Below are 20,989 nucleotides of genomic sequence, written 5' to 3' on the forward strand. Positions count from 1 at the left end.
ACAAAGGAGTATAAAAGCACTACTTTGGCACTTAGGAACAAAGTATATTTAGAATTAAAACAAGGGATGTAAAAAGCAGCAAGAGGGAATTGTGTAAGTTCAGAGGAAAAGTGGGGATGATACTGAAGGGGGGAGACAACCTAATGGCTGTGCAGACAGTAATATATTTTTGCCTCAATTTTCACAGGATATATTCAGATCTATGAGTACAAACAAGATTAATCCGAAAGTGCTGAAAGAGTTGGCTGATAAGACTTCAAGAGTCCTGCCTGTCATCTCCAAAGAAAAAAACATAATCATTGGGGCAGGCCCCTGAAAACTGGAAAAAAGCTCACAATATTCTTGTCTGAAAAATGCATAAGAAAAAGAGCTCAAGTCAACTACAGGCTGCTAGCCTTACCTCAGCTCCTGGAAAGATTACATACCACATCCTTGTGGAATCCACCTCCAAACATGCAGAGAACAAAAAGGTCATCAACAATGATCAACACAGACTTACAAAGGGCAGTTCATGCTTGATCAAACTGATTGCCTTGTGTGATGGACTGACCTGAAATGCTGATGTGGGGAGAGTGGTGGATATCAAATGGTCTGGTAGGTAGACTGAGAATTACCAGGATGGCTGAGCTTAGAGCATAACACTCACAATATACATTAGTTTGATATCTAACTGGTAGCCAGTCCCAAGCAGTGGGAGCCTGTTGAACAATAAGGCTGAAAATGCTCACCAATGACATGGATGATGAAACACAATACACTCTCAGCATCTTCTAGACAATATTAATCTAGTGTGTTTGACACTTCAAGCAATAAAGCTTTAATCAAGAAGGACCATGAGGAAATTCAGGCCTGGAAATGTCCGGTTCAATAAGAACTGCAGCTTTTCTAGGGCCCAGTAACCCCATCCATGAGTGCACAGTAAGAACTGATTGGCTTTGTAGCAACTGTTCTGAAAAGGACAGGATGGTTAGGATAGAAGCCAATGCAAAATGTGAGGAAATAGTCTCACTGCTAAAAAGACAGATTGGATACAGGGTACCTTAGGAGCAGTGTGGCCAGCAGGACAAAGAGGTTACTCTCCTCCTATTATATGAAGCACTGACTAGGTGATAGCTGCAATACTCTACACAGTATCACACATTCCAGTTCAAGAGGTACATGGAGAAACTGGAGTCCAGGGAGGGACCATGGGCTCATGACTGATAGAAGGTGGAGCAGCTGCATATTTTTAGTCTGATAAATGGGAGGCTAGGACAGGCAAAAAATACTTGAAGAGTTACAAAAATGGTGTAGCAAAGCTTTCCTCAAGTAAACAAAGGGCATGTAAAATAACATTTTTTTCCTGACAGTGCTACCAACTTAGTGCTTTCTTTTTTTAGAAGACATGCTTTGTTCTCTCTTACTCAGTATCTCTTGTAGGAAGTAGCCCACAGCCACAATTTAGTTGACCATATATATAATCCCAGTTGGACTGGACTACCTTTCTAGTTGGTAACACTGTTGATGGATATATAAAAGGCATTTTTATGTTCACTAATCCAGGAGTCTCAAGGACCAATCTTAAAACTTTTAACTTCTTATCTACTAAAATAAGCCAAAACCCCTGCAATGTACGGAACCCAACCATCCAGGAAAAAAAACCAATGATCCCATTTTGTGCAGTTCAGATTGAGCAGGTAACTTAAGATGGAATTTCATCCATTTTTAAAGAAAGGTCCCAGCAGACAGTCACCCAGAGCTGCAGTTTGGCTCCTCCTGTCAATATTACAAGCAAGATTTGTTATTTAGACATGTTATTAAGTTTTTATTGGGCATTAAGAGAGAAAACTGGCTGCTAGACAAGGATCAAGCTGAAGATTCTTCCTTTCTTTGCTCCAAGTGGGTGTAGCTCTGCTAACTTCAAAATGGATTTTATCTGCTAGTACCTAATTATTAAATGGTTTGTGTGGTTTCATATGACACAGATTTGAAATGAGCTTTGGGATTAAGAATTTTCCAATTATGTAACAATGCCCAGAGCAGGAGCTGTTCATTTACTTATTTTTTTAAAATCACTGAATATATGAGTGAGAACACAGAGATAAATTATTAAATACTCTGAAGACTTCCCAACTATTACAATTATGGAGGAAAAAAAGGCAGCTTTTAGATAGAACTTTCCAACTATTACAATTATGGAGGGAAAAAGGCAGCTTTTAGATAGAACTATGCTTCAAAATAGTTTTGAAACAGAGTAAAAATGCTGTTCTTCTAAAGCTACGTAGCCAGTCAACACAAATTTCAGGATGCAGTAGTGCTGGTGGACTCTGTTTTCTGTGTGCTTTCTGATGCATAAAGAGCACGACTGTATTGGATCGAAGCTCCATCCAGCATATTCTCTTGTCTTTGACAGCGGTCAAAGCAAAAACGCTGGAGTAAGAGTATAACAAGAGTGCCAAATAGAAGAGTGCCTGTTTCCTACAATATACTTTTCTTATTTCTAGCAACTTGCAACTTGGGGATTTTCCAAGATATTGACTGTGTTTGAATCTTTGCATCTAATAGATGTCAATAAGTTTTTCTTCCATTACTTTATCTAGTAGGTTTTTTTAATCCATTAATGCTTCTGGTCTCCGTAACATTCTGTGGCAATTACCTCCACAATGTAATTATTCACTGTGTAAAGTTACTTCCTTTTGTTGGTTTAAAACCTGCTGCTGGAAAATTTCCTTCAATGGCTCTTTGTTTCTACATGACACATCGTGAACAAGGACTTCTGTTCCATCCATGACTGTACACACTGCAATTACAATCACCTTTTATCTGAATTAACTGACAGTTCCTCCTTGGAAGTAAAGCTACATGTAGGATTCTCCACAGGTGCTTTTTGTTTTAGCTGGATTTTCTCCTTACCATAAAACACTGTCTTATTAAAAACTTAACAGACAAGTAAAAAATAAACTAGTGTAAAGAGAGGTTAATATAAGGCATTTGGGTTTGAGTTTTGCAGGGTTTTGAAATGGCTGTGCATGTTCCCTTTGAGTTGTAATACACTTTACAACTATAGTTATCTATGTTGTGCATGTAAACCAGCTTGAAGGGATTTGTCTGATATATGCTTATAAGCCAGGCATATGCAAACCTAACTGCTAGATTAATGAGGATCGACTACCTATACTCGGGTCTAATTAGATCATAGAGAGTTAGCAGAGACATATGTCATTCTAACTGATGGGGCAGCTGTGTGCAAATCCAACTGATGGTCTAGGTTCTCTTAAGACTCTGTTCAACAGGATCTTCATGGCTCTGTCAGATTTTGTCTGCCAAGAGATACAATGCACTGCTGTGGATGAAAAGAAGATAATGCTTCTGTGAGTCTTCTCCCAACAACAGCCAATTCTGCTTTTGGTCAAAAGAAGACAAGAGAGCAAGTCTAAAGCCTAACCAGGCTGTAAGAAGGGAAGCAAGGGGAGAGGAAGAGGAGCTGCCCACCAAAACGAATGTAATTAGCATGCCTCTGCAGAGAAGAGGTGGCGATGAGGGCTGTGCCTCCAGTAGTTAGTGGAATTTCACAGACAGCAGTGGGTGTTTGCAAGGAGTAAGGGCAGCAGGCTTGTTAATAGCTGAAGTCCAGAAACACCCTGTTTCAACAGATAGTTTTACTGAACTGGACCAAAGTGCCACTAGTGCAGCCCAGCATTACTTGTATACCTTGATCAGCTCCAACTGAGCATAAAAATACCCATGAAGAAACATTTCATCTACAGCCCACACTTCATCATTACAACAATTATCACACACCACAAAAGCACACTTCATGTATTTTTCTACAAGAGCTGCCATCTTCCCAGCAACCCTTGTAAATTCTTCATTGCATCCAAGCCCTTACTATACTCTCCCCACACAACAGACTGCTGGGCAGAAAATAGCATCATAACAGCTTTGAATGCAGGATGAGTATCGAATTGAATAAAGACCAAAGTGCTCACACAGAAGCAGTGGCAATGCAGTAAGACACCAACACTTGAAAAGAGGCAGAAGGCCTAAGAGTAGCAACATTATGGAGCTTTGTATTTTTCTGGTTTTGTGGAATTTATCAGCTGTAGTCTGTGTGGGTACATATTAACAGCATTTAAACTTCACAAGGAAGTTGTGTGTGTATCTGATACACTCTTATTTTCTTAAGTCTTTGTGGTAGGTTGAGAGAGGGCCTAGCTCTCCCTCCCCCACAGAGAAAGAAACCACAGCTAAACTCAGTTGGAGAAGCAAAGCTATATTTACAAGCATATATATGGAATGCAGGTTATATATAACACAATTTATACAGTATTTACAAAATATATACAGAAATATACAGCAAAGAAAAATAACACAACAAAATTCCCTCCTCAAGGAGGGTTTCCCTCCCTGTAACCCCCTCTCTCCCCCCCCTACCTCCCTTTTTTCCCAAAAAGGGGTTAGAGAGAGAAAGAAAGGCAGTTATTAAGGAAAAGAGATGTTATTAGGCTTCAAAAGCACATGCAGGCATTAGTTTTGCTTATCTCAAGGTCAGCTCCACTTAGTTTGCTGAGAAGCAGACAGGCCGAGAAGCAGAACAGGCTGGGACGGCAGAACAGGCTGAAAACTCCGAAAAATTCCAACTGCCCTAAAACTTAAAGTTGCATTCTGCCCAGCTACCAGTGAAATTCGTTTAGAATATCTCAGTGTTTTTTCATTTTGATACAAAAACATTCAGCCAGTGTCCCAGTACTGTCCCTTTCTTAAAGGCACAGCCTCAAATGGTCACAGTCTTGTTAAATATTTCTCATTCACTGTCAGTGTTAACGCACAAGCCCAAGGATGAACAAAATACTTCAGCTGGTTAAATCATCTTACTCAGGCTATGCACTTAGTTCAGTTAAATAAGTCAAGAACCCAGAAATTAGTCAAACTTGCCAACTGTTATTATCAAGCACAGTGTTTGTAACTCATAGTAGGTTATCAACAATGGGGCCACATGTGAGAGATACTGTGACACCTGTATTGATTTCTGGCAGGATTTAAGTCTTTTTTGAAACCTCCACCTCAAGCTGGAAAGATAATAGATTGTGTATGTTCTACTCAGCAGATGGTTGGGTTGTTTTTTTTAGAAGGCATTAAAATAGGTATAGTTACATACTGCAGCAAGTCACAAACACAAAGTCCTGCTGCTTCCTTTAAATCAAAGCCACGAACTGCATATTTTTACTGATAAGATCAGTTTAAAATCAGACTAGGAGAAAAAGTAAGTGTTTTTAAATGAGTGTCTTAACATGAAAACTTTGAGGGGAGAAATATTCAAATACTCAACATACACATAATTTCTGGAAACAATTACAGTAATTAAAACAACACTGAATGTTTGGAGAGAGACCTTTTATAGAAGGCATTTTGGAACTGCCTCCCCAAAGACACTGATCCACTTGGGTGTGTTCAATTAACAGGAAAAATTAATTTCAAGTCAAAACCCCTGCTGCTGAGAATCATCCAGCCTTTGGCACTCCCACTCCCTGGCCCCAGCTTTTAAATCCTTGGACTGCCAGCAGGAGCTTTCCAGATGAGATGGCTAATGTGAAAGACAATTTTCACTACTGATCAAGTGAAACTACAACTTCATTGCTCCCATTAACAAGTTTCATCATCAACAATAAAAAATAATCCATGATTTGAAACGAAGGTGGCCTTTTAATTTGCACTGGCTATCTGTCTCAACTCCTACCATTTTCATCATGTTTCATAATTCTATCTTCTTCCTCTAGGCTAAACTAAGCCAGACAGACTTAACTCATGTTGACTCCGAGATGCAGACAATGCCTAGAAAAGCAGGGATCCAAAACACAGAGACCTCTGGTCGCCCTCTGTTGTGACCTTCTGGAATTCCAGAAACAGTTCAGACTGCCAAGTGCAATCCTTAATATTAAAATAAAAACCATAAAAAAAAAAAAAAAAAGAAAGAGAGAAAAGAATTCACATTGCTTTGAAATCTCCAGGCAAGGAAAAGCAAAATTTAAACAATCTCTTTACAGGCAGAGACATGGGATGCTGTCCACATGACTGAGATTGTGGTTGAACTAGATAGTAAATTTAGTTTCAGTATGTCTAGTACAAGATCAAAAACACCACAGCTCCATGACACACTGATTAAATGCAACCCACTCTGCCAATTCTAATTTTGCACAGTTATGCTCCATCAGGTAGCGTCTGTCCTTCTGCAGCCGGCGTGTACCCAGCACAAACATGATATCATGTGATCTGGCTTATTTGATGAGAATGTGCTACCAGGTGATTTGGTGCTAAACAAAAGCAGCTTTAATGAACATGGGACCATAGCCCAGGGCATGGAGTGAAACAATTTGTCAAGGTCAACATCACAGGCTGCTAGTGGACCTGAAAATAATATCCAGTTTGCCTTAATCCCCTGCCAGTTTGCTACCTACTGGCCAATGCTGCTGCCCAACATAACAGTTTTCGAACTATCAGGGAGTTCTGAGGGCTTTTTAGCATATTCATTCTAAATAGAATCCCTGCTGCCACCCCGTCTATGGAACTGCCAGTTCCATGGGATGGTCTTGGGTCCAGAACATTTCTTTTCATCAAAATCCACAATCTGCTAACCAGCTAAAGCCCCTGCTGCTCCACTCATAAAAGCCAAGAGCCATTTCAGCAACTACATTGTAACACTGCAAATATTGAGGAAAATGTTTAGCTTGACAAATACAAGTAACCACAGTGCAGTTAAATAAACCTGTGTTCATGTGCAGGGGTTTCCAGGGTTTAGTTCCCAAAAACAAGGACATGCTTTTATGCTTGCTCTGAGACACTCAGACACACTGCTGAGGATGTGCTCTAAAATCAACATAAAATGCTACTCCTACTTCTTCATTTAGCGTTCACTTTAAAAAGTCTTTTTATTGCAGCCCATCGAATGTGAACTCTTAATGTATTGTTGTACAACTACACAAATAGCGGCTTCCATCAAATGCTTGACCCAACACATACAGAGGCAGACACAAAAAAGTAAAGCAAATATTATAAAGCAAATATTAGAAATATGTTGAAATCCATCCTTGTCCCAGTTTCTGCAGGAAATGGAATACATGCCTCCAACAGTGTAATACTGTTTGAACTGCTGTTTGAAGATGGAAGTAGGACAGAGCAAACATTACCCTATTGATTATGAATTATATGAAAGGAAACTCACTGACAAAACTTGAAAATACTAAAGATCTCCATAGCCAGTAAATGCCAGAATTATGTTTGCCTGTAAAAGTTTTAGGAAGCCCTATAGCACTAGATATATGCAAAGACATAGAGTTACAAATTATTTTCCTCTAGTACCCTGCCCAAGTCACAATAATTTCACAGAATCATATAGCCAAAGAATGCTTTCAGTTAAAAGAGACCTTTAAAGGTCATCTAGTCCAACCCCCTTGCAGTGAGTCAGGGATATCTTCAACTTGATCAGGCTGCTCAAAGACCCATCCAACCTGACCTTGAATGCTTCCATTTGCATGGAAATTTCCACGGCATCTACCACTCCTTTGGGCAACCTTGCCAGTGTTTCACCACCCTCGGTGTAAAACATTTCTTCCTGATATCTAGTCTAAATCTCCCCTCTTTTAGTTTAAAACCAGAAGCCCTTGTCCTATCGTAACAGACCCAGCTATAAAGCTTGTCCCAATCTCTTCTATAGCACCCTTTTAAGTACTGAAAGGCTGCAATAAGATGTCTCCAGAACTTTCTCTTCTCCAGGCTGAACAGCAAACCCAAGTCTTTCAGCCTTTTTTTCATGGGAGAGGTGTTTCAGCCCTCTGACAATTTTTATGGCCCTAAATTGATCCAATGTCCATATCTTGCTTATTCTGTAAGATGAATTAACAGCCTGAAGTGACTTCATGAGCAGCTAGCAAGCAGTAAAGAGCAATACCTGTTAGGTAGCAATACCTGTTCAAGGTATCAAAATAATGGTTCAGGAGATATCCACTGTAAACAAAACTCTGAAGATTAAGCAAGTTTTCCAGAACTCTATTTACTATTTAATGGGAGATAAGACACTGTACAGGTAGAATGTCTTTCATCACACTTCAGTACACTGTAAGTGAACTTCAAGCCAGATTCAGTAGCTTCTACAACTATAGAGACAAAAAAAATACAAATGCAGTGAAAGACTACAAGAGCTATTTTATTTTTCCTACCAGCTGAAGAAAAGATATACCCATTTCACTAAACCCATTGGCATGGTAGCAGATTTCACAGACATCTTTCTGAGCAATTGCTGTGTAGCAAAGGGCTTTTTAAAAAAGGTCTCAAAATTTTCACACCTAGCATACTAGACTTCAGAATCCAGAAGCTCTGATGCACTCCATGTATGAGAGAAAGTGTTCCGAACTCAGCTGGAAGGTCACAATTGCAGATACAGGTATCATCAGTGGACTTTGTTCTAAAAGAGTGCAGCAAGAAGAGGAGCAAAGTGCTCATTAAGAATCTTAGTGTCAGCAACAGACATAGCTGTTTGTTCCATGAAACCAGCAAGTTTCATGTCAAAAATTGTATCACTGACAATGGGTATGTCAAAAATGTTTCACTATGATGTGCATCACAGTGTCAGCCACTGCCAGAGTCCTCAATCACCTAAAACATATGAATCCCATGGGATTTGTAGTCTTCCTGTTACTTAGTCCTATAGAAAACTAAGTGGCAATCTGAATTTGAACCACAGTCCTGTCTGTAACAGACAGCAGAGGTCATTGGTGACACCATCAGCGTAGCCACACAGACAGGACTTGGTCATCACATTAGTTATGCTGTCATAGCTGCACCACCAAGGAGGACAGGAACTAGGTGAAATCACATCCCCTGGCTGACCTTACTATTCCTTCGAAACCCTCACTGCAGGTGCAGCTACCACTACAGAAAGTGCTTTTGTTGGTTTAGTTTGCTTTGTCCAGAGAGTTTACTTGGATATATCAGCAGAACCTTCTCAACCGGACCCACAGCCAAATAGAGTTACACTGGCAGAGCCTGGGTAACAAAGATGTTCTCTTTAAGCCTCTTTCATTTTCCTGAGACCAAGGAATAGTATCCATGTCACTAGAACATTATATCACAAGTTTTAAGTAAAGAAACTGGAATTCTTCTGAACAGTTTGCAAGTCAAACACAGCCCATGGACTTTCCTGTACAGTATTTTTAAATACAGTTCCTTCCTGCAGATGCTCCTTAAATCACTCACAAGCTGCACACATGGAATGGATACGACCTACACAACGGAAGGCAATTATTCCTCTGCAGGATTAAAACCTACACATTTGGCCATGACAATAACAGAACCCAACACTAGATAATCTGCTCTAAATTACTGACAAAGTGACCAAAACATTCCCTGCTCTCCTCTGCCCAAAGAACTTACTAGTCTAAAGGGACCTACTATCAGGAATACAAAACAAATGTAAGTGTAGCTGCTGCACATTCTGCAGACAAAACCACTCTTGTATAAGGAACGCGGTGCACTCATCTTTGCCAAAAGAAGACTGAACATTTGACAAGGTGTGAAGTCACACATACATGAATGACCTACACGTCCAGATTTCAAGCCCTACACAAGGCACACGCCTGCATCAGTTGTATGTAGTTTTACAGAAAGAAAACAACACTCAAAAGAACATGCTTAATTTCACTTCCTGTGCCCAAACTATAAATACCTTTTATCTAATTTACAGTTATAATTACTCAAGTCAGTTTCCACGTAGGACAATCAAAACCCAGAGCTGTCAGCAGCCACTCACATGGTGATAGAAATGAATCATCTAGAACACAGGAAGGTTGTAGCAGAAATATGGATAAACCTCAAACACCAACGCAACTTCTAATATTTCCATCTTTTTCTTCCAGCTCAATACCACCTCCTCCCTAGCACTCTTTCAACCAGACTATTCCCCATCTCTCTATATGACCTCATGACTTCCCCAGATCATGTCCTTTACCTTTCTGTCTGCCTCTTCCCACTCTCAGTCCTTCTGTAGCATGGCTGTTAACATTTTCCTTGAACGCATAGCTTATGTTTTTCTTCCACCTCACTCAGATTTTACGCTCCCTCACAGTGCTTAGGCTTAGCAAAAGGCAGATATAATTCAAATAAGATAAACTGATGTTTGCAAAGCAGTAACTGACAACAGCAAATACTAAGCAATCTTTGCCAGAGATGCTGCTAGCACACTCAACACTTGCTCTCACCTGCAAAACAAGTAAAGGAGCCCAAGTTCCCTTTTCTTGCAAGAGAAGGAAAAAGAGGCAGAAATAATGCAGTATTGGAAAGTTAGTTTTGTCTTCTTTGTCTCTAGATCTATCTAAAATACATTGTGATTAGTTCTGAGGACTTCATAAAATTTACTCAAGCTTTTACAGTCCCAAACAAGTAAAATGCATGAAATATTGAAACAGTGATGAAAGTCCACCACCAACACCCCTGCTAATCTAGAGAGCAGAGTGGGAGTGAGAGAGCAGGCACAAGATGCTGGCATTATAGCCACTTCAGAGCTCTCCCAGAGTAAGGGACACTTAAACTGGCTAAGTCAGCCTGAGTCCCAGTCACTTTGGTCCACTTCAAGACTATAATGAAGTCTGCCAGTGATACTCACAGCTCCATCAGTCCTTTGTTGTTACACTAAAGAGTGCTGTCTGGACGTTGCATGGGAAGAACCCAAGTATTGCCTAATGTATTTCTTTTAACACCCATTAAAAATGAAAAAAGAAGCAGCAATGGGAGCCCAGTCCTTAGGTACAAGAAAATCCAGTGGCACAGGGAGTTTCCACAGACAAAGGATTTCCCACAGCCTATTGTTGGAAACAGTGTGATTCAATTGCTCATTTCTTGCTCAACAGGCTGCTGATTCACCAGAAAAGGATGCTGGTATTTTTCACCTTCTGCATTCCACCTACTGCAGCCTAAACCAACAAAACCCCTGGCTTTTAGAAACATGTGAATCTATTTCATGCTAGTTCCTAGTATTTACCTCATATAGTTTTGTTATAAAATATCTTCCTTTTTTTTCTTCAATGCCATTTAAAGCTACACATAATAAATGAAGCATTTTAAACTCCGTATCTTGCTAACTTCCAGTTGGACATTTCACTACAAGCAGGTGCTTAGAAGGTGAAGCAGAATATACCATACTTTTAGATTCACTGCTGTTTGAAGAAATTACAGACACACAAAAAAACCCCAAAACAACAAACAACAACAACAACAAACCAACAAAAAAACTTTCAAACCCACAAAATAATCAGATAAAATGTGTTTTGCAGCTTGTGACAAATACTGTTAACACCCTACATGAAAAACAGTCTGCTTGTGAAAATGAAGGACCTGCTGCAACTCCCCAGAGAAAGCCCTCAGGTAAGCAATTCAGGTGGAACCAAGGAGCAAGCCAGTGGAAGCTATTAAAAGCCACAAGGCTTTCTACGGCTACCTCCAGGTGCAGTCCTAAATTCAGCAACATAATCTGTTTCCCAGAAGCAGATTTTAAACTGTCTCTGACAGGTAACTGGAGATAGGCTGTGCAGTTCTGGAAGCATGGCATGCAGCTACCCACCAAGACAAAGCACTAAGTGCTATTTTGTAGAGAACAGATTGTATCTCTATTCTATTGCAGAAGCCTATATACATGTCTTTCTTTTGCTCAGAAACATTTGTTCAGAGGTTCAGAGTGCTGGCTGTGGAAAGTATAAAAAATTCCCGAGAGTGAGGTAGGAAATAGACAGGAGAAATTACTGACATTATAATCCACGTGGACTTTTAAATGTGTTAAATGTCTTGGAGCTGCATTTTTAAAATCTAATGAATGAATGAGCAGGGAAAGAGCCTGTTTTAGCAAAAACAAAGCAAGAAATTTCTGATACAACATAAACAAGCTATTTTAAGGGGAAAATGGGGGGGGGGGGGGAAATGAACCCAATCATTCCAGGACTCTAGAGTTTTTTGCACACAACAGATGCAGCTGAATCCGGTCTTAAAAATCATGAATATATCACTGCCCTACCTAAACCCATACAATATTTTCACTTAATTTAAGCAGCTGAATCTGTGCTTGGCTTGAAAAACCATGAGTGAATGCATCTCAAGTAAACAGGATTTGAGTGTTTCTTGAATGCTTCTTGGTGAAGGCACTGGCTTACTCTTTAGTCCTAATATTCTAAGGTGTTCTGATGTTGCACAAGAATAATGAAAGAAGACACATCATTGAAAAATTACTTGGAATTCCTATTATAACACAATTTGCTAATAGCTTACAATCAAACTATAAACCTACTGTGTTTCTCTCAAGTCTGGATATATCTCATTAATCTCTAATGATGAAGGAAGCTTTAAAACTCACAGATATTCCAAATAGAAGAAAAACGTTCTGATCCATTCAGTTTCTAACAAATATGAATTGGGATGTGTGCAATTATGGTGACATCTGAGTTGATCACTGCAGTTAATGCTTCATTTGCTAATGTAAACATAGTTTTCAACTCCTTTTAACATGTAATATTTAATTATTTGAATGAAGATTTTTCAGTTAATCATCTGACTCAGGATGATTTAAAAATGTATTAAAGGAAAACCTTTCTACAAAATAAAAATCATGTAGGCATTTCTCAGAATAGAACTATTGGTAATGCATTACTTTGCTCTCATGTTTTCGTATTTGTATAGCAAAGAACAATACCAAGATAATAGCAAGACATCTTAATAGAAAAGCTCTACTGCCTTCATGCTTTGAAACACAGATTTCACATCTTGAAGGGAAATCAGGGATGTGGTTTTGCCTTTTCAAGAGAAAGGCATACAAGACTGACACCTAAAAGTCTATTTGCAGACACTAAAATAGGTTGCTTTAAAAGTTGAGTTCTCCAAGAATGATGTGGCCCAAATATGAAGTGATCCAAGTATAGACTGCACTGAAATTGACTCTTTCCATGTCAGGATTTGCCTGGTGCCTTTTTTAATACCTTGTTTGCCAGACTGCCAGAAAACTAATGAGCTGTTTTAAGAGAACGATCAGGGGCAGCCTGAGAGACCGCAGCAGCAGCGGCACCCTGGCATTGACCTAACAGGGTTACGGAGCTGAGCGGATTAGCAGAGTCCGAGAGCCAGTGACAGAAAACCAAGAGGCTGACGGCCCATAACGGTGAGGAAACACCATACAATGCCGAGCGGGACCGGCTCGCAGAGAGGCGATGCTGATGGGCGGGGGCCGGAGAGCAGGGGCACTGCCCAGGGAGGGAGCAAGGAAGCCGGGGCGCTACCCGGGCGATGAGCAGGGCAGAAGGGCAGAGGAGTTGGGGCAGTTCCCGGGCGATGAGCAGGGCAGGGAAGCCGGGCGCTACCCGGGCGATGAGCAGGGCAGCAGGGCAGCAGGGCAGCAGGGGAGCCGGAGCGCTGTGCGGGCGTGGGCCGCGGAGAGCAGCTCAGCCCGCGGGGAACGCAACCGCGGCGCCCCCTGGCGGCCAGCCCAACCCCAGCCCTGGCCGTGCCCCCCACCCTGGACTCCGACCCTCGGGGCCCGACGGGGACACAGGAAGGGTTTACACGGCGTAGCCTTCCGTCCGCCAAAGGCAAGGAGGGTGAAGTCCTCCGAAAGCTGGTCTTCATCTGCCTAACCCACGGCGTCCGCCGTCGAGCCCCGTTTGCTAATGACACGGAGCTTACGCAACCCGCGCTGTTTGCGTGGCACACCAACAGCCCCGGCACCTGTTGTGCAACTGCAGTCAGGCTCAAGGGTGAGCCAAAACCCCCCTGAACGTCCTGAAACGCGACATAGGAGTGGGCAGGTAGCAAACGAGACCCTAGTGAATGAAGCAAACAATTAAGAAGCTCGCTCTGTATTAAGCACCAGCAAATTCACACGGCAGGATGGCAGGGGAAACCTGGCTTCAGGTCCCCGCTTCCACAGCCACTTGTTTATTCCTGACATCAGCTGCCTCCTTCATTACGCAGCTTCCATCTTCCACCACACGTGAAGCAGGCATTACCTGAAACTACAGTGTCTTAACTACAGCTCCCAGTCATTCCCATTCATCCTATATTCCAACCAGAGCAAGAGTTTGGTGGGGAGGAATTAGAAACTGTATCACACTGCATGGGAGACCAAGAAGAAAAATCAGTAGTTTTACTGGCAACTTTAGTATTTCACACCCATCAAAGAGCTATCTTTCCAACTCTGTGTTGTTTTAATGTATCATTTCTATCTATTAAAAGATAATATTTACATAAGGATCTATTTTCATAACTTTAATAGAAGTGGCAGTTTACCTGGTTTACTGTTTCTTCAATTGCTCTCATGTAATGATTAAGTTCTCTATCCATTGCAGCATATTCTAGCATGACATTTTCCATAGTATTAACATCCTCTACATCATCTGCAAAACAAAATAGTTTGTACATGGATGATCAGTTTTATTATTTTCAGACAGCATTTTTTCTTTACAGATATGAAGACAAGTATTAATGCTGTGAATTTCTACAGCATCTATGAGGCAGAGCAGGTGTTTTCAAGCTCCTCAAACATACATTTGATTCCTATTTTTCAGCTGTAAACTTTGACATTTCTAAGGTAACCTGAACAAACAGCTTACTCCAAAAGGCACTTTCCTGGTTTGATGTGAATAAGAGAGAGTGTGTGTAATTTCATATCCCAACACCTAGTCATTAGGCAATCAGGATATTTTCTGCAAAAGTTATATTTCATGACTCATCACATTGCCTCAGAAATAGTCAGAAGGCACTTAAATGCCCTCTCAGTACAGTATAGTTCACAGCTATAATTAGACCCTTTATCCCCAATAAACAGCTACTGCAAAAACCAAACAGAGCCAACATTTTCTAACACAGGACATAATGGAAGACTGAATAGCACTGGTGAATCAAGCAGTAAAATTTTAACTGCCAGTGAAAATCAATGAATACAGTACATGTGCTTAGTAATTCACACCCACTTTTATTCTCTTCTGTATTCCTCCTAATTTCACTCCTTTCATCTCTAACTACATCTCTGCTTTCCCATTCTAACACTGCTGTGCATCTACGTAACTGGATAAGGGCTCCCTGTAGATGCTATGGGGCTAAACAGCCACAGCTGTATCTGCTGACTCAAGATCATGTACCACACCGGACACTGCAGAAGGATAGCCAACCACATGCCCTTAACCCATTTAGGAAACAAAGAAATTAGGAAACGCTACTCTCCACTTCTGCTCCTGTTTCTTCCTACCCTGCAGTTCCCAGGTATAAAGAAAACATGACAGAGCCCCAAAGTCTGCCATGCACTATTAAGAGTTGTCATTTAATGGAATATTATTCTTTACAAGAAGTTTCAGTAGCCATTTATGTTATTTTTAGGAAGAAAATTGTGGTATAGCTTTTAAACTTTTGTTGTTGTTGTTTGGGTTTTTTTTGTGGTGGGTTTTTTGGTGGTGGTTTCGTTGTTGTTGTTGTTCTTGTTTGGCTTGGGTTTCATTTGTTTGTTTTTTGTGAAGAAAGGAAAATGTCTTCTGTTCTGGCAAGCTACTGCATTTCCTAAGTCACTAACTGTATTAGCATGATAGAGCATAAAAAAAAGTCTGTGCAGAAAGACAACATAAAGCATTGTGTACGGCCATCTTAGCTTGAGAGCAAAACCTGAAACTGTTGCTGAAACATCACTCCAAGATATGAGATTCACACTGTATGAAACAGTGATGCATCCAGGAGACAGAAGGGAGAGCACTAAGATATATTTATACACACACAAAAAAGTTGCATAATAAGCCATAGCATTTTGTGTACATGGCAATTACAGTCGTGATGTTTCCCTTAATTACACAGACACTTGGTATATATCCATTTCTCATTAAGTAGGTGAATGGATTTTGCAAACTGAATCTTGGCATTCCTGCAACTTTCTTCTGAATAATCAGCATTTCCCTTTCCCCTTTCCCTTCCCTCCCACCCAATTTCCATATCCTATCTGGCAACTATGATCATGCTCATTTTCCTTCCTGCTAGGAAGAATACGAAATGCCTCCTTCAAGGCTGACACAAATGGCACTCCGTGAATCACAGGAAAGGTTTGTGTAGCAAGTAACTGTCATTCTCCTCCCATGGCCAGAATGAATCATTTCCATGACAGAAAGAAACTACAGTGGCCTAAATCTAATTCTTTTTTTTTCTGAAGGGGGCAGAGAAGTGTATTGTTAAACACCAAGAGAGCTATACTAACTTTCAAAAAGGTTAAAAATAAGTCTTTAGGTAAAGAATAATAAATGTTGCAACGTGAGAGATGCCTTAAAATAAAGCTCAAAGAGGCGGAACAGAACTCAGGCAAGAGGGACATTATGTGTAACTATGCCCTACATTCTTCATGCACTGACTGTTCCACCCATCCACCAACCAGTTTTAAGTCTCAGTGATGTTCACTGCTGTTTCCCTGTTGTGTTCTTTTATGCACATGAAGTATGCTATATATACTGGGAAATCACCAAATGCATCACCAACGCATGATTACAGCCTGCCTTTGAAGGCATTATGGACATAAAGATAGATCTGAAGCACTGTATCCAGGTCAGTTGTTCATCCTTTATTTCTGCTCTTTGACAGACACCAGAGTCCATTTTCTATCTGTGGTTCAATCCATAGTCCAAGGTGCTGAGAGCTAAGAGGAAATCTCCCATGTTATTCCCAGCCACTCATCTCCCCATCTACTAAACAAGATTTAAATGCAAAATTACATTACAGGCTATTCTATTTGCCCTTAGAAAACTCTCATTGTCTCACATTACACACTGCAATAACCTGCTGTGCATGGCTCCTCTGCTCCCACCACACTCCCTTCCCTGATGAGCTAAGAGCGCTTCTGCCCCTCCCTGGCAAGGAACAGATGCAGGGCAGAGCTTGGGTGTATACATACAGGGATGTAGGTGACCGTATAGGGATGTAAAGTTTTACAGCTCACCAAGGCAGGGATCCCTGTACCTTCAAAGTTTCCTAGACTAATTAGAACACATCAGCTGGCCTGATCTTACTCTAGGGAACAAGAAATTTTAAAAGAAAGGCTTACCTCTTCTCACCATCATCCCACAATTCTCTTCCAAATCCCATCAAGCTATTAAGTTTAAAAGCACTGTAATGTCAGGAAGAAACAAAATTCTTCTTTTTAAAGGTTTTTGAAAGATTAGCCAGCAATGTGCCCAGGTGGCCAAGCAAGCCAACAGCACCTTGGTCTGTATCAAAAAGAGTGTGTTCAGCAGGAGCAGCGAAGTGATTGTGCCCCTGTACTCAGCACTGCTGAGGCCTCACCTCAAATACTAGGCTCAGATTAGGGCATTGTAGTGTAAGAGAGATACTGAGGTGCTGGAGCAGGTCCAGAGAAGAGCAATGAAGCTGCTGAGGGGTCTGGAGAACAGGTCTTCTGAAGTGCAGCTGAGGGAGCTGGTTTATTCTGAAGAAGAGAAAGCTGAGGGGAGACCTTATTGTTCTCTACAGCTATCCAAAAGGAGCTTGAGGTGGGGGTTGGTCTATTCTCTCAAGTAACTAGCAATAGAACAGGAAATGGCCTCAGGTTGCACCAGGGGGAGTTTAGGTTGGATATTAGGAAAAAATTCTTTACTGAAAGAGTTGTCAAGCATTGGAATAGGCTGCTGAGGGAAGCAGTAGGGTCACCATCCCTGGAGGTGTTCAAAAACATGTGTAAGTGGCACCTGGGGACACGGTTTAGTGGTCATGGTAGTGCTGGGCTTACAGTTGGCCTTGATGATCTTGGATCTCTTTTCCAACCTTAATGGTTCTATGATTCAATCAAAGTCCTGTCCCCTCCTGAGCTGTGACTGCAGGGTCTTGGCCAGCCTGGGTGCACACTAGTTCTTGCTAACAAGGAAAATGGAGCTTGGAGAGCCCTGATCATTTCTGGAATTGTGGGCACAGACTGTTGATGACTCTGTTCAAACTGATCCTTGAACTGGACCAGAAATGGGGCTGTTCAGCCTGGAGAAAAAGAGGCTGAGGGGAGACCTTCTGGCTCTCTACAGCTCCTTGAAAGGAGGTTGGAGCCAGGTGGAGCCATGTAACAACTGACAGGACGAGAGGAAATGGCCTCAAGCTGTGCCAGGGGAGATTTAGATTAGTCATGAGGAGCAATTTCTTCCCCCAAAAGAGTTGTCAAGGTCTGGTCCAGGCTGCTCTGGGCAGTGGTGGAGTCCCCATCCCCAGAGGGGTTTCAAAGCTGTGGAGATGTGGTGCTGAGGGTCATGGCTAAGTGGTGACCTGGCAGTGCTGGGTTAATGGTTGGACTTGGTCTGAAAGGTCTCTTCCAACCCACACAACTCTGATTCTAAGGCACTGTCCATTACCCACTCCTCAAACCTCACTGTTACTTTTATTTCAGTTGTGAGGAAGGCAGTGGAGAGTCATAGTAAAGAGATTCAAAACACTGTCTCTCTTCCAGCAGACTGACCAAGTTTCATGCTAAACACCCTCCCAGCCAGACTCCAGCTACAAAGCCAGCTAACTCTCCAAAGCACTCAAACCTTGTACTCTGCAGGCCAACAACGTAGCTCAAGAACAAAATCAAATGCTTTGCAAGTGCTGGATTGGTGCCTTACTGTTATCTACTCAAAATTTATCCTAATCTTGTTTCTAATTCATATCTAAGGAATGCATTCCAAACTCCCAACATGCTTTTAGCTACTGCCACAAAATACCATCGAAGCTGCACACTGTAGTTAAGTCTCCTTGTTATCTAGGCTAAGTATGTTGAGTTTAGTAAGCATTTCTCCACAAGTCCTTAACCTCACCATGCAGAGATTATGCATTTTGCAATATTACATCTTTTACTCACAGAGAGCCCAGTTCAAGGCCATACTTTTCATTTTCAAAGGTCCATGTGCTTTATGTTAAAATTAGCTGGCTAAGTATGTGCTGGCTGAATATGCACACTTCATGATTATAAATTTCAAACAGCATGACTTCATGATCTCTTTTTATAATGCAAAGAGGGGTATTACTCTGAACATTCTCCCTAAATATTAAAGAACAAAATTGTAGAAAGAGACTAGCAATAGTTCAACTTCTCATTTCTACTGAGAGGCCAAACTGATCATGCTCAGGTGCCTTCCTGATGATTCAAACTGTATTCAGCCAGGGCTGGGTTACCCATCATGAACCTCAAGGTTAAAATAGAAGTTGCAATAACAGGGTAGAGTCCAGTCAGCACTGATTTAATACTTCCTATATTAATACTGACGTTAAATGCCACTCATTTATCCAGGACTTGCATCTCTTTCTACCATCTGAGTTCATATTTACTTATTTCTAAAGATTTTACACAACTACCTCTTTTTACTGTGGCAAATGTTACAACACTGGTATTTACTTACTTAGAGTACTGCAGCTGTCCCGAAGCCATGCAAATAAGCATTCACTTCCACTACAGGTTGTCTCAAACACCAAAGAGTCTGGAATACCATACAATTGCAGGAAGGCTCTAGCCTTACTTACAGAGGATGTTTAAGCACAGACAATGTGAATTTACTCATACTTCCACATCTTTATAGTATTGGCTAATAAAAGTCAAACTTCACTTTAAAGAAAAGAGGGCACTGTCAGCTCTCTCTCTTGTACTACATACTAGCTTGCTTTGAATTTCAAGGCTAGATGCTGATTTTTTTTCTTCCTGTCAGGCTCTCCCATCATTCAAGGCAGAAGAGGAATGGTGTACCACTGCTCATAAATTTTCACAGTAGATATCAGACTTCTAAAACACATGTAACACAAACATCTGTCACTTGAGCCAATAGCAACAGCAGTAGTAGGCAGCTGTCTTCATATGCACCAGCAGATAAAATACAGACTTTGCCAGCAGGTTTCAAGTTACTGCTGACAGAAGAGGAACACCAGCTCCCCAACTCCTCGATTTAGTTCCACCTTCTGGAGAATGTACGTTTGTAATTCACGACACAGCAAAGCATTTGTGCTATTTTTTGGCAAGTATTTTAATTGTTAAAACCAAAAGCAGTAGGACATGTGACCCAAATTTTGGTGTATGAAAAACTGTTGGTAATTCAAATAAGACAATACAGCTTGAAGGGAAAAAACCTACCATCCAACCCACACTCTTTAAGAAGAGATTCACAAAATCACTGGAGAAGAAAGTAGCAAGATGTCCCTCTGCTGTCTAGATGCTTATAGCAAAGGATACAGATCTATGTAGAAGACCACTGTCTTAATTCTCTCCTCTCTCTAGATACATTAGACCCTGTCATGGCACTCCAGACTACACAGATGAAGAGGAACTTAAACTGATTGCTTCTGCAGCACTAGGGTGCATCTTCATCTTTTCTTCTGTACATATGTGGACAGTTCTTCAGAAAACTCTTGCTCAAGAGATTTCTTTTGAAATCCCTCTCCTGGACCTGTAATAGATTTTACCTATTAGACTTCAGAAAGAGCCAAAAGCTACTAGAGAAAAATTCTAAACTAAAATAAATAGAAGCAATACAAAGGAACAGCAAAAGCCTGGAGAAAACCAATGTAATCTCCTGAAGCAGGTTAAAACTAGAGAAATGGCTGAAAGTAGAATGCTCCAAAATCTCCATGGAACAGTTTGGATAAGGAACTAACCATTCCAGTTCTTAAGAGAAGAAAAGTTATTACTGATTAGAAGGCCAACAGCCATAAAGGGAATGGCAACTGGTGGGCTAAAGGGGAACTCAGAGCAGTAATTGTGAAATTCCCCTCCGTGTAACAGTCAGAAGCTATTTACTGCCAAAGCTAGTCCTAAAGAAACCTTCAACTTCTTAACTAGGCTGTAGAGTATTGTGAGCAGGATTTCCCTGATTGTCCCCAAGTGAAGCATTCTACTTGTATAGAAAGCTTTCATGTACATGAAGTTAGAGATTGAGTGTAGGTGATTTTACAGATCAATAGAATAGAATACATAGAATAGAATACATAGAATACACCAGGTTGGAAGAGACCT

The 20,989-nt window shown here is 41.0% G+C and overlaps 1 protein-coding gene across 1 annotated transcript in view; it reads right to left on the reverse strand.

Moving 5' to 3' along the window:
• Positions 1-20,989, reverse strand: part of NSMCE2 (NSE2 (MMS21) homolog, SMC5-SMC6 complex SUMO ligase) — a 126,576-nt gene that overhangs the window by 84,973 nt on the left and 20,614 nt on the right. Inside the window, exon 2 of the mRNA XM_009910646.2 lies at positions 14,293-14,399. Within this exon, the coding sequence (XP_009908948.1) occupies positions 14,293-14,399 (107 nt within the window). The remainder of the gene's footprint in view (positions 1-14,292; positions 14,400-20,989) is intronic.

The sequence above is a fragment of the Dryobates pubescens genome, chromosome 14, assembly GCF_014839835.1.
Source record: "Dryobates pubescens isolate bDryPub1 chromosome 14, bDryPub1.pri, whole genome shotgun sequence".
Lineage (NCBI taxonomy): Eukaryota > Metazoa > Chordata > Aves > Piciformes > Picidae > Dryobates > Dryobates pubescens.